This window comes from Entelurus aequoreus, linkage group LG17 (assembly GCF_033978785.1).
Source record: "Entelurus aequoreus isolate RoL-2023_Sb linkage group LG17, RoL_Eaeq_v1.1, whole genome shotgun sequence".
NCBI classification, from domain to species: domain Eukaryota; kingdom Metazoa; phylum Chordata; class Actinopteri; order Syngnathiformes; family Syngnathidae; genus Entelurus; species Entelurus aequoreus.
The window spans coordinates 4,917,481-4,931,161 of NC_084747.1; the positions used below are offsets into that span (position 1 = coordinate 4,917,481).

General features: G+C 39.4%; 1 protein-coding gene across 1 annotated transcript in view; it reads right to left on the bottom strand.

Moving 5' to 3' along the window:
* The window catches only part of nos1 (nitric oxide synthase 1 (neuronal)), a 142,839-nt gene that overhangs the window by 47,801 nt on the left and 81,357 nt on the right, over positions 1-13,681 (bottom strand). The window contains exons 6-10 of the mRNA XM_062024316.1: positions 11,719-11,881; positions 11,553-11,644; positions 7,572-7,713; positions 7,356-7,495; positions 151-325 (exon numbers count right to left, since the gene is read on the bottom strand). Of these exons, the coding sequence (XP_061880300.1) occupies positions 151-325; positions 7,356-7,495; positions 7,572-7,713; positions 11,553-11,644; positions 11,719-11,881 (712 nt within the window). The remainder of the gene's footprint in view (positions 1-150; positions 326-7,355; positions 7,496-7,571; positions 7,714-11,552; positions 11,645-11,718; positions 11,882-13,681) is intronic.

Below are 13,681 nucleotides of genomic sequence, written 5' to 3' on the forward strand. Positions count from 1 at the left end.
GAGTTAAGCTTTGAAAGCGGCAAACAAACAGAATGCCCCGAGTCCAATTAGCCAGCTCCATTTTCGGGAGACAAATCCACCAACAATGTGCTTTATTCACAGTTCTGCTTTTAGCTATCGGGAGAGCTAAAAATGCTCAATCCAACATGCCTCTAGAATGTTGTAGCGGGAGCTGTCGCAGAAGTCCCTGACGCCGATCTCCGTGCCCATGTACCACCCGCTAAAGGGGCAAGCAGTGAACTCCAGGCCGCCGATCTCCAGCAGCATGTTGGAGACGGCCGGCAGACCGTACCACTTCAGGTCCAGGTCCTTGAACCACTCATACCTGGGCAGAGGAAACAAGCAAAATCATCTCCGGTTCGGCAAACAAGACTGGAGCCAAAACAAGCATTAGCACATAATAGGCCACTTTTGGTTCCCAAGCTGCCTTGCAGAACACCCTCTTTACACCCCACTGGGAGACTGATCACATGGCTTTTAGACCTATTTAATTCCAGGAGCGAGCTTCTTCTCGTGCGGTCGTGAGGCGTTGTTGGCGGCAGCAGCCAGCAAGGGCCGGTAGCCAGCTGACGAAACCTTGCACCAAGCCCAACTTGATCAGCATAACAACATGAAATCTAAGTAAGATGAAATATCTCAAATAAGGGTGGTATTTGCTTATTTTCTGTCTGATAAGATAATTCTTCTCACTAAACAGATTTTATGTTAAAGTGTTTTACTTCTTTTAAGTGTTTTGCTCCTAAATGATCTCAGTAAGATATTACAGCTTGTTGCTGAGATGTGATGACCTATATTGAGTCAAACATGCTTGAAACTAGAATATCAACTGTTGCAAAGCTGTGTCATCAACACTCACAAGTATAAAACTGCTTTTTCAAAGTAATAATTTCTTATTTCAAGCATGAAATAAAAAATCATGACTTTGACACAATTGTGTCTCATAATTAAACCGACAGTTAATATTTAAACATTTAACATATGACATTTCTAACAATTTTGAACAGAAATAGTTCATGTACATTCAGATAAATTCTTCAAAATTACAATAAAAAAAAATTTGGCCGGGGGCCGGGCTGTAAATAAATATATGTATATATATATATATATATATATATATATATATATATATATATATATATATATATATATATATATATATATATATATATGTTCCTTGCACACTAATTGACTAAAAGAGCACGCACTTGGCGCGATGATGTCTTGTTATTGATGGGAAAATGCATTTTTAGACAATATGATTTGCCTGAGCGTTGCCTTTTTGCCTTTCCATTAAGAACAATAAATTAGTTTTTAGTGTAAATTTGCTGGTTTCAAGAAATGTAATGCCGAGCGCATATCATTATGTCAAGATAATGGCACTAGCATTTACTTAATTTAAGAATATTTTTCAACATATTGAGAAAAAAGGTCTCATATTTGTTTTTTACATCAAGAAAAGTGCACTTGTTATTAGTGAGAATATACTTATTTTAAGGCATTTTGGGGTTCATTGAGGTTAGCTCATTTTACTTGTTTTGAAACGTCTTGACAAGCCAAATTTTCTTGTTCTATTGGCAGATAATTTTGCTTAGTTCAAGTAAAATACCCCTCATTTTTGTATTTTTTTATTGTTTTTGAACACTGACTTTTGCAGTGTAGAATAGAATAGAATAGAATAGAATGGACTTTATTGTCATTATATTTGCATATAACGAGATTAAAAACTCCAACTTAAGGTGCGGTAGTGGGAACAAATATGGGGTAAAAATAAATTACACAAGAGGTAATAAAGAAAAAAACTAACAATTGAAATAAACAGACTACTATCCAATAAAAATAATAAGCAATCCTGTATAATATACAAAACACTGTAGAAATACAAAATAGTGTACAATATACAGAACAAGACAAGACAAGAGTACCGGAGTAATAAATTACAATCAGTGTCGGACGTATTGCACTTGAAGTGTAATATTGCACAGTACGGTTTACTAAACGAGGCAAAATGCCTTAAAAAAAACTTAGGACGCCTTGAGGCAGCGAAAGTTCCTCGAATATATTTTGTAATCAAATTACTCGAGTTGCTCGAGGAATCGTTTCAGCTGTAGTCAAAATAGCTAGGCTTCAAGTTCCACATTTTGCAGCTTCGATTCACTTTCACCTCACTCTATCTGCTTCCGTCTGTTCCAACGTCTCACTCTTCCTTCGTACTGGCTTCTAGGAGCATGCATTCAGATTCAAAAAGACCATTTGTCCAAAAATAGTCGTCTTTGTTGTTTGTTACGGAATCTGCCGTGATTAAAACACACTCACGTGTTTGTACCCTGAAGAGGTTGTTGCCAGAAGTCAGACGTGCGCTACTATGGAAACGAAAATAAATGCCCCAAAGAATTAGTTCCGGCAATGATTAAAATACTGTAAATATTAAACATATTGTTATGAACGTGTCTCTTCCTACATTATACGTAGACTTGTAATGTCTATACAAAACATTGGAGGGTTTTGAAGTTGTTTTAGAATGCTTTTGAAGGCTTCAACGGTGACTCCGATTAGCCACATCGTTCAAGCATTTTTTATCATCTTCAAAATAAAATAAGACCTGTGCTCTTGTCACTTGTGTTTGTGAACAATAGCCACATTGTCAAAAAAAGTGCAGTTCCCCTTTAAAATGAGAAAAATAATGTCAGGCTTGTCACTGACAGTTTGGTTATGTTTCAGTTTTCCCTCTGTTTGTGTTTTATTTCCTGTCAGCGCTCTTATTTTTGTTCAGTTTCCCGCTTTCCTCCCTTAGCGCTGTTTCCCCTCAGGTGCGGCTGATTGGCACCTAGCCACACCTGGTGTTTAGACCTGCCTTGCCCTCCAGTCAGGGCTGGTGTATTGTTTGCTGTATGCTGTTGAATGCTTGCTGTCTCCAGTTCTACCTGTTTCTTGTATGCTATGAGCTATTCTTGGGTCCTGATTCCTGTTCCGGTTTGCTGTTTCCTGCCTCCTGGTTCGCGTTTTACCTGCATTTTTTTGGACATTAAAACCATGTTTTCCTGCACCAAGCCTGCCATATCTGCATCTTGGGGTTTGTCACCACCACTTCCTGACAAATAATATAAATACCGGTATATGTATATGCACATATGTATATGTGTATATGTATATGTATATGTATATGTTAGGGCTGCAACTAACGATTAATTTGATAATCGATTAATCTGTCGATTATTACTTCGATTAATCGATTAATAATCAGATAAAAGAGACAAACTACATTTCTATCCTTTCCAGTATTTTATTGAAGAAAACAAGCATACTGGCACCATGTTCTGGACATTGGGGGTGCAGCATACACCAATAATAACACAGAAATGTAACTCATCAGATCAGAACTGAATCAGATATTGTACACGTTTCTGTTGTGAATAATAAAGGATTCATTTTAGGCTGCCTCTGAATAATGGCATGAAATATTCCAGCACCTTCATAACGTTTAGTTATACTAAAGCGTCACTCAAATCTAAATATATTTATATAGCTTTATCGGCCCGGCTACATTGATCCATTATGAAACCAACCTGAGATATTTCTGTCCGTTACGTTTATTTCCAAATTGGTAACCGTGCGTTTTCTCTCTCAAAACGGAGTCAAATGTGCCGGAGACACATTATCAGCCCCGCGTTGCAACAAAGGCATAACTTTAACGTTACTCACAAAAAAGCTGAACTCATGAATGCCTGTTGCCACTATGGACTTAAAAAGTTACATACCATGAGTTCCTCCCTTCATCCATGGCTCCAACATGTTTCCTTTTCAGGTGTTTCTGAAGCAATGTTGTACTTCCGTGCCATTTTGCAGGAAACGGTCTTCTTTGAAGTCTTTAAAGTAAAGTGTTCCCACACTTTTGACGACTTAGAATGTACACTTTTCTCCATTGAAGCAATAACCTCAAGATGTTTCTCCGCTAAACTATCGGTAGTGTTTTCCTGCGCCATTTTTCGAATGTTTCCAGCAAAGGAGACGGCGTCGTCACGTGAGCTGCACATGACACATCATGGGCTAGCTTACGCCACCTCATGAGACGTAGCCTCACCGCCGCCCTGGCGCTGTTTTGTACTGTTTTTGTACTTATTTTGATTATTGTTTCTCAGCTGTTTATAAATGTTGCAGTTTTAAATAAAGGTTTGTAAAACAAAAAAAAACAACAACAAAAAAATTACAAAAAAAAAAGCCTCCGCGCATGCGCATAGCATAGTTCCAACGAATCGATGAATAAATTAATCGCCAACTATTTTGATAATCGATTTTAATCGATTTAATCGATTAGTTGTTGCAGCCCATATGTACATGTACATGTAGAGGGGGGCGTGGCCTGCGGACCTGCAGCGAAACGGGGTGTGCAAGGACCGGCTTCGAGATCAGCGACAGGTGCGTAGATGGCCCACCTGGGCCTGATCATCTAATCACCTGTCGCTCTGTTAAAAGGCAGCAGCCGGGGAGGAGAGAGGTGTTGGAGTTGGAGCAAGAGCGAGAGCGAGAGAGAGAGACAGACAGACACAAAACAATTGCTGAAAAGCAAGACAATTTATTGCAAAATAAAACTATATTGTGAACCTGATCCGGGCTCATGTCAGTGCTTGGTGGTCCGAGGAACCCGGAGGGGAGAAACTCCCACAGTATATATGTATATATCTTATTATAAATGTGCCTGTTATTACAATACATATATACTTACAGCATGTATATAAAACCTTAATGGCAAAGGCAAAATAGAGCAACTCCCATAGGCTCCATTGTCAGCAGACTTTTGATCGCATTTGTTTAGTTAGAAAGCATAAAATCAAGAACAATATACGTATGTGTCCTTGTCTTACATAAGGATTGTGAATGATAAGCAAAATTCCCCCAAAAAGTGCATTTCCCCTTTAAGGAGTGGGACAGGGGGACACAAATGTTAGGAACATAAGTATAGCTACATTAGCTACAGTGCTAACATTACACTAACATTTTAACAGCGACATTATGCATGGTTGAAAATATTGACTGAAAACAACCAGAGTGATCAATTTTACTGCTCCCATGTCTGTAATTGACTGGCTGATACTCTTAAAATGTGTAGCGAAACCTGGTTTCTAGTTTTGTTTTTCTCCAAGTTGTCCTGTGTCAAGCACGATCGTCTCAACTATGAGGAAGGAGGTTTTTCAACATTAAAAGAGAGCGTTTTAGGGCCTCCTCTCTCAACAAGTAAAGGAAAGGATGGAGTTTAGTAATGTTTGGTGCCTATAAATAACAGTGACGGGCCGTGCGTTTCTCACCTAGGCCTTCAGTGATGTCCTACTTAGTCCGACTTCACCTCTCAAAATACCGTAATTTATGTCACCACATGGACACGGCTGGAGATACTGTACAGAAACACACTTGAATGGTACCGAGTATTGAATTCCCTCAACAGTGTACAAAAGGGTCTATTTTTCGGCGCTTTTAACATTCAATAAAAAAAAATTGTTGTAAAAACCGGACTTTTATATGTTAAATGATGTGTGGATTAGCTTAATGCTAGCAGCAGTTATTAAAGTTAAGTTAAAGTTAAAGTACCAATGATTGTCACACACACACTAGGTGTGGTGAAATGTGTCCTCTGCATTTGACCCATCCCCTTGATCACCCCCTGGGAGGTGAGGGGAGCAGTGGGCAGCAGCGTAGCCGCGCCCGGGAATCATTTTTGGTGATTTAACCCCCAATTCCAACCCTTGATGCTGAGTGCCAAGCAGGCATCAAGGGTTGGAATTGGGGGTTAAATCACCAAAAATGATTCCCGGGCGCGGCTACGCTGCTGCCCACTGCTGCCCACTGCTCCCTTCACCTCCCAGGGGGTGATCAAGGGGTCAATACGGGGTTTCCTGGTCTCGTGAGTTTGCGCACGGGTCAAAAACTCAGCTGCGTGTCTGTGTGGACATCGTGTGACATTAATATGAGTGTGCGTTATTTCTTTCTTTATTCTGTAGTGGAGAGAAATCCTGTGTACTGTGGACTGTGTGTGACGCCCTGTTCTTTTTGTTCCTATCAAAAAAAGGTATATCTGTTATGAGTTTTTTGGCATAGTTTATTGTAGAAAAATATAAAATGAGTTGATGTGAGTGGGAAAAAAATTGCTGCACAAATTAAAGACGCTTTTTCTTAATATATATTTTTGTTATTTGCTGATGTATATATTTTATATACTGTTTTTTTTATTTAATACATTTATTTGAGACAATTTTATGTTTTATTGACCTTTTATTAATATTATTATTTCCTGTTTTTTTATTTAATACATTTATTTGAGACAATTTTATGTTTTATTGACCTTTTATTAATATTATTATTTCCTGTTTTTTTATTTAATACATTTATTTGAGACAATTTTATGTTTTATTGACCTTTTATTAATATTATTATTTCCACATGTAAGCATAAATAATTGACGTCATGAGCTAGAGTGAGCACTGACGCTCGGAGCTGTGGAGAGAAATCCTGTGTACTGTGGACTGTGTGTGACGCCCTGTTCTTTTTGTTCCTATCAAAAAAAGGTTTGTCTGTTATGAGTTTTTTGGCATAGTTTATTGTAGAAAAATATAAAATGAGTTGATGTGAGTGGGAAAAAAATTGCTGCACAAATTAAAGACACTTTTTCTTAATATATATTTTTGTTATTTGCTGATGTATATATTTTATATACTGTTTTTTTATTTAATACATTTATTTAAGACAATTTTATGTTTTATTGACCTTTTATTAATATTATTATTTCCACATGTAAGCATAAATAATTGAAGTCATGAGCTAGAGTGAGCACTGACGCTCGGAGCTGTGGAGAGAAATCCTGTGTACTGTGGACTGTGTGTGACGCCCTGTTCTTTTTGTTCCTATCAAAAAAAGGTTTGTCTGTTATGAGTTTTTTTGGCATAGTTTATTGTAGAAAAATATAAAATGAGTTGATGTGTGTGGGAAAAATGAGGTAAATTGCTGCACATATTAAAGTCCCTTTTCTTAATATATATTTTTGTTATTTGCTGACGCATATATTTTATACACTGTTTTTTTATTTAATCAATTTATTTGAGACTTTTATGTTTTATTTACCTTTTATGTTTATTATTATTATTATTTCCACATGTAAGCATAAATAATTTAATTCATGAGCTGGAATGAGCACTGACGCTCGGAGCTGTGGAGAGAAATCCTGTGTACTGTGGACTGTTTCTTTTTGTTTCTATGAAAAAAAGGTGAATACATCCTCCACGACTCAACTCCCGTGTGCGCCTCACTACATAGACACAACGCAGAACAGTGACTGTTACATCTGTTGAAGAAAATGTGCGGAGACTCACTTTGGGTGTGTGATGGGCACCTCCAGGATGAGGTCCTCGGGGAGCTCAAAGAGCTCTGGGTCATTGCCGTTAGCTTGCAGCAGGAGGGGCAGGTGGTCAAAGCGGCCCTTGGGAGCCTTCCATCCCAGCTGCATGCAGATCTAATCAGCACAAGCCACAAGTAAGCGGCGTGTACGTCAAACAATCCCGCTCTTCTTTGTCTCCCCCCGTGCCCACCTCCGTGAATTCAACATTGGCGGGGTCTCCCAGGATGTGACCGTCGGGCTGCTTGTAGCCGGCGTAACGGATCAGCTGAGAGTTCCACACGCGGAAGTCGTGTTTACCGTCCGTCTTCTGGGGGAATATGGTAATGGCTGACCTGAGAAGCAGAAAGTGAATTCAAATTGCAGAAACGGTAGCCGATCAACTTAATGAGAAAAACAGTAATTCGCAATCTATTCCCATTTATGCTGGCTGCCTGCCATTGGATTTTGAATAACGCCGACAGGGTTTCTGCAGGTATCAGCAAGTCTAATTTAATGATTATTAATGCCACTAAAAATAAATGTAAATGCCCATGTCCTGCTGCAGACTCTACATAGTCAAACACTTACAATTGTCTGTATACTCTAGACAAAATGGTAAGTTTGACGATGATAATCTTGAATATGATAAAGTTTACACTGGTTTACAGTGGTTAGAGCAGGGGTCGGCAACCCGCGGCTCCGGAGCCGCATGCGGCTCCTTGACCACTCCGATGCGGCTCGGCTACATACATGACTATTGAAATAGTCTTTAAGAGGCGTGTTTTACTGAAATCAGACAATGGATGTCCGCTAACTTTTTGCAACTCAACGCCAAGAAAATGGAAATGCTGATTATCGGTCCTGCTAGACACCGACACCTTTTTATTAATACCACCTTAACATTTGACAACCAAACAATCACACAAGGCGACTCGGTATCTGGGTATTATCTTCGACCCAACTCTCTCGTTTGAGTCACACATTAAGAGTGTTACTAAAACGGCCTTCTTTCATCTCCATAATATCGCTAAAATTCGTTCCATTTTGTCCACTAGCGACGCTGAGATCATTATTCATGCGTTCGTTACGCCTCGTCTCGATTACTGTAACCTATTATTTTGGGGTCTCCCTATGTCTAGCATTAAAAGATTACAGTTGGTACAAAATGCGACTGCTAGACTTTTGACAAGAACAAGAAAGTTTGATCATATTACGCCTATACTGTATATACCTTTATATACATATATAGATGTACCTATACTGTATATACCTTTATATACATATATACATATACAAACCCATATTCAGTTGAATATGCTACAAAGACAACATATTTGATGTTCAAACTGATAAACACTTTTTTTTGTGCAAATAATCATTAACTTTAGAATTTGATGGCAGCAACATGTGACAAAGAAGTTGGGAAAGGTGGCAATAAATACTGATAAAGTTGAGGAATGCTCATCAAACACTTATTTGGAACATCCAACAGGTGAACAGGCAAATTGGGAACAGGTGGGTGCCATGATTGGGTATAAAAGCAGCTTCCATGAAATGCTCAGTCATTCACAAACAAGGATGGGGCGAGGGTCACCACTTTGTCAACAAATGCGTGAGCAAATTGTTGAACAGTTTAAGAAAAACCTTTCTCAAGCAGCTATTGCAAGGAATTTAGGGATTTCACCATCTACGCTCCGTAATATCATCAAAGGGTTCAGAGAATCTGGAGAAATCACTGCACGTACGCAGCTAAGCCCGTGACCTTCCATCCCTCAGGCTGTATTGCATCAACAAGCGACATCAGTGTGTAAAGGATATCACCACATCGGCTCAGGAACACTTCAGAAACCCACTGTCAGTAACTACGGTTGGTCGCTACATCTGTAAGTGCAAGTTAAAACTCTCCGATGCAAGGCGAAAACCGTTTATCAACAACACCCAGAAACATCGTCGGCTTCGCTGGGCCTGAGCTCATCTAAGATGGACTGATACAAAGTGGAAAAGTGTTCTGTGGTCTGACGAGTCCACATTTCAAATTGTTTTTGGAAACTGTGGACGTCGTGTCCTCAGGACCAAAGAGGAAAAGAACCATCCAGATTGTTATAGAAGCAAGGTTGAAAAGCCAGCATGTGTGATGGTATGGGGGTGTATTAGTGCCCAAGGCATGGGTAACTTACACATCTGTGAAGGCGCCATTAATGCTGAAAGGTACATACAGGTTTTAGAGCAACATATGTTGCCATCCAAGCAACGTTACCATGGACGCCGCTGCTTATTTCAGCAAGACAATGCCATGTGTTACATGAATGTGGCTTCATAGTAAAAGAGTGCGGGTACTAGACTGGCCTGCCTGTAGTCCAGACCTGTCTCCCATTGAAAATGTGTGGTGCATTATGAAGCCTAAAATAGCAGAAGGGAGACCCCCGGACTGTTGAACAACTTAAGCTGTACATCAAGCAAGAATGGGAAAGAATTCCACCTGAGAAGCTTCAAAAATGTGTCTCCTCAGTTCCCAAACCTTTACTGAGTGTTGTTAAAAGGAAAGGCCATGTAACACAGTGGTGAACATGCCCTTTCCCAACTACTTTGGCACGTGTTGCAGCCATGAAATTCTAAGTTGATTATTATTTGCAAAAAAAAAATAAAGTTTATGAGTTTGAATACCGTATTTCCTTGAATTGCCGCCGGGAATATAGTATTCGCCTGCCTAGAATTACAGCCGGGTCAAACTCGTTTCACAAAATAATTAGCGCATGCTTGGCATTTCCGCCGGGTCAAACTCGTCACGTCACGAGTGACACTTCCCCTGTCATCATTTTCAAAATGGAGGAAGCTGATTTCAGTAATTTGAAATCGCATAAAGGGAAGAAAAATATCAATATTGTGTTATTATATACACCGGTAATTGCAATTCTTATTATTAATATTGTTAGTTTGTAGTGGTGGAGAGCTGACTTTTTGTTGTTGGAGTTGCGTCTTTCAAATCTCTTTATTTTGAAAAACCGGTATGCCTCGTTTCACCGCCGGGTCAAACTCATCACGTCACGAGTGACACTTCACCTTTCAAGGCATCATTTTCCAAAATGGAGGAGGCTAATTTCAATAATTTAAAATCGCATAAAGGGAAGAAGATACAGAGCTATTCAGTAGGATTTAAGGTCCAAGCTAATGAATATGCTAAAAAGAACAGTAAGCAGCTATGTTTTATTAATATACCGTAGCTGCATGTGTCAAATATGAGTCATTAAATGACTCCTGCCTCCTAGTGGTAGAGGGTGCTAGTGATCCTTCTTGCGACTACCGGTACTGCAGAAGACCGGTGCTGCAGAAGAAGACAACAAGCAGCAACAAGGAAGTGATCGTTTGCTTGCACTTTTAACATGGAGGATTACATGGACTCATTTATAAAGTAAAGGTAAGACCATAATAACATTTTTTTTTATTAAATGTGCTTTTCATGATAAGGTAAGCGCCTGTAGTGAGAAGAGGTTTTAAAATAATTAGCGCATGCTTGCCTATCCCGCATGCCTTTGGTAAGCGCAGGAGTGAGAAGAGGTTTTAAATTAATTAGCGCCCCGGCGGCTATTCAAGGAAATACGGTATCAAATATCTTGTCTTTGTAGTGCATTCAATTGAATATGGGTTGAACATTATTTGCAAATCATTGTATTCCGTTTATATTTACATCTAACACAATTTCCCAACTCATATGGAAACGGGGTTTGTACTTTAACTTTAACTTATATTTATATTTACACCGCACGCAAAAAGAGGTGTAATTATATTGTTATGGAAACGTTAACTAGGATTATGTTTGGAGATTAGATGTTTGTGTCCTTGGACAACAAGCAGCACGATACATTGATGATAACAAAGTTGCAATTTGTTTGGTTGGTGCTACAAATGAAGACCAGCTGCTGTTTATCAAGAGAAAATGTCCTCCTGGAGGTCAGGAGGCGCTCACTGATAAGTCTGAAGTCGTCATTGCAACAAGTCAAGATGAAGCGTCACTAGCGATTAGGACTCTGCAGACAAGGAGTGAGTTCTTTTTTCCTTTTCCTCGCCCGGCAAACTGCTGCTTAGAGTCGGAGGCGGCGTTAAGCGGCGGAGAGCGAGCGCCGACGGATGAGGCCAGTGGGTCAAGTCTGGGTGGAGGCGAGGGCGGACGTGTGGAAGATGAACACTTTCTTACCTCAGGTTGCCCTTGTTGGTGGCATACTTGATGTGGTTGCAGATGTAGTTGTACATTCCGTGAGCTGTTGTGCAATCCCTGGCGTCAAAAACCTGCAACGATCACGACAGCCTCGTTTTAAAATGGCCTTACAGGCAGTGTGGAGTGATATTATACTGCTCAGCACCTGCAGTTTGGACCACTGGATCCTTCCAACGCAGCGGGCAGCGTTCCTCCATGCGTGCTTGGCTCCGTATATTAGCTCCGTGTCTTTGAGCACGTACGTTCCCGAGGCCTCTATCTCCTTGGTGACCTCCTCCAACCGGTCCGTGTGGGCCTTGGAGCCATACCTGCAGTCGACACATGAAACTATATTATTTTAGATACTCAGGGCCGGCCCGTGGCATAGGCCGTATAGGCAAATGCTAAGGGCGCCGTCCATCACGGGGCGCCACGCCAGTGCCACAAATGTTGGAGAAAAAAAAAAAAAAAAGTTGGTACTATTATTTCTAAATACAAAAAAAAAATCCCACGTTTATTAAAATGCAAAGTAAAGCCTATTCAATAGAAATATTATTTGTTACAACATTACGCCCCCCCCCCCCCCCCCCCCCCGTCCCCCCGCACGGTGCGCCCCCTCCCTTCCCGTATCATGACTCTTACCACATCAAAAAATCAGCACAAGATGTCAAAACGGCCAAAAGTGTCAGGTGCCCAGGGAAGAAAAAAGAGAAAAGAAGAGGAGGAGAAACGAGAAAAAGACAGAGGTAGCAGGTAGGTAACGTTAGCCTACATGAAATTATTTGTCTGTTACAGAATGTGATAGTAACCTGGCTTTTTAGCATTAAGCTAATGTTACATGATTCGGCAATTGCTAATCAATAAATAGCTAGTTCTGTTTTAACGTCGGGTTAATATTGTGGAGGGGGCTAAATTGTTATGGAAAATAATAATGTAACGTTAGGTAATTACAGTATTCCCACCTTACATTCCTCAGGGACATTTGTATTAGATCTTTTAAGCAGGTGTTTTTTGTTTACATTGTTATTGCCTTCTGGTTAGCTAATGTTTGCCCTGCAGGTAATCGTCACTTTTCCACCCCTTTATATATTAGGTATAGTTGTAAGCCTAGTTGTTAAAGTGCACATCATTAATGTTAATTAAGCAATATCGCATGAGAGGGAATGCTGTTTTTTAATTTGAGCACTGCTGTGATTCGGTTAAAGATAATCATAACATAACATTCTCATATATGTTAATTTGCTTTCTTTAAGTAAAAAAAAAGGTCAAAGTCAAAGCTATTCGGTTTCTTGTGAGTATATACACTTCACTGCCGATGTGGGGGGGCGCCACCTAAAATCTTGCCTAGGGCGCCAGATTGGTTAGGGCCAGGCCTGTAGATACTGTAGCTAATATTCCAGCATATGGTTGTACGGCACACCAGTAGTAATATAGTACCACGATACTAAAGAATCATATTCTGTAGAGATGTCCGATAACGGCTTTTTTGCCAATATCCGATATTCCTATATTGTCCAACTCTTAATTACCGATTCCGATATCAACCAATACCGATATATACAGTCGTGGAATTAACACAAGGCCTAATTTTGTTGTGATGCCCCGCTGGATGCATTAAACAATGTAACAAGGTTTTCCAAAATAAATCAACTCAAGTTATGGAAAAAAAAATGCCAAAATGGCACTGCCATATTTATTATTGAAGTCACAAAGTGCATTATTTTTTTTAAACATTATTGAGTAAAACACAGTGTTTCCCATAAACTGCCAAGATACCTGTGGCGGTGGGGGCGTGGCTATGGGCGTGGTCACCATGACATCATCGGGTAATTTGCATAATTTACTACAATGATATGATTTTCTCTAAAAAGGCTAAAAAAATGTATACTTACTAATTAATAATAACAGTTTTGTTTTAAACGTCCATCCATTTTACAATATAATTACAACACTTTATGTACATATTTATATACAGATTTGATCAATAAGTTATTCACTGAAATATATTTATTAATTGTGGTTCTTACAAAAATATATCTTATAAAAATATAAAAGCTAAAATGTCTCTTAAAGCTCTGCCCCTTTAATTAGTGCATACTAAATAATTTAACTTTAGCCTACTACTACAA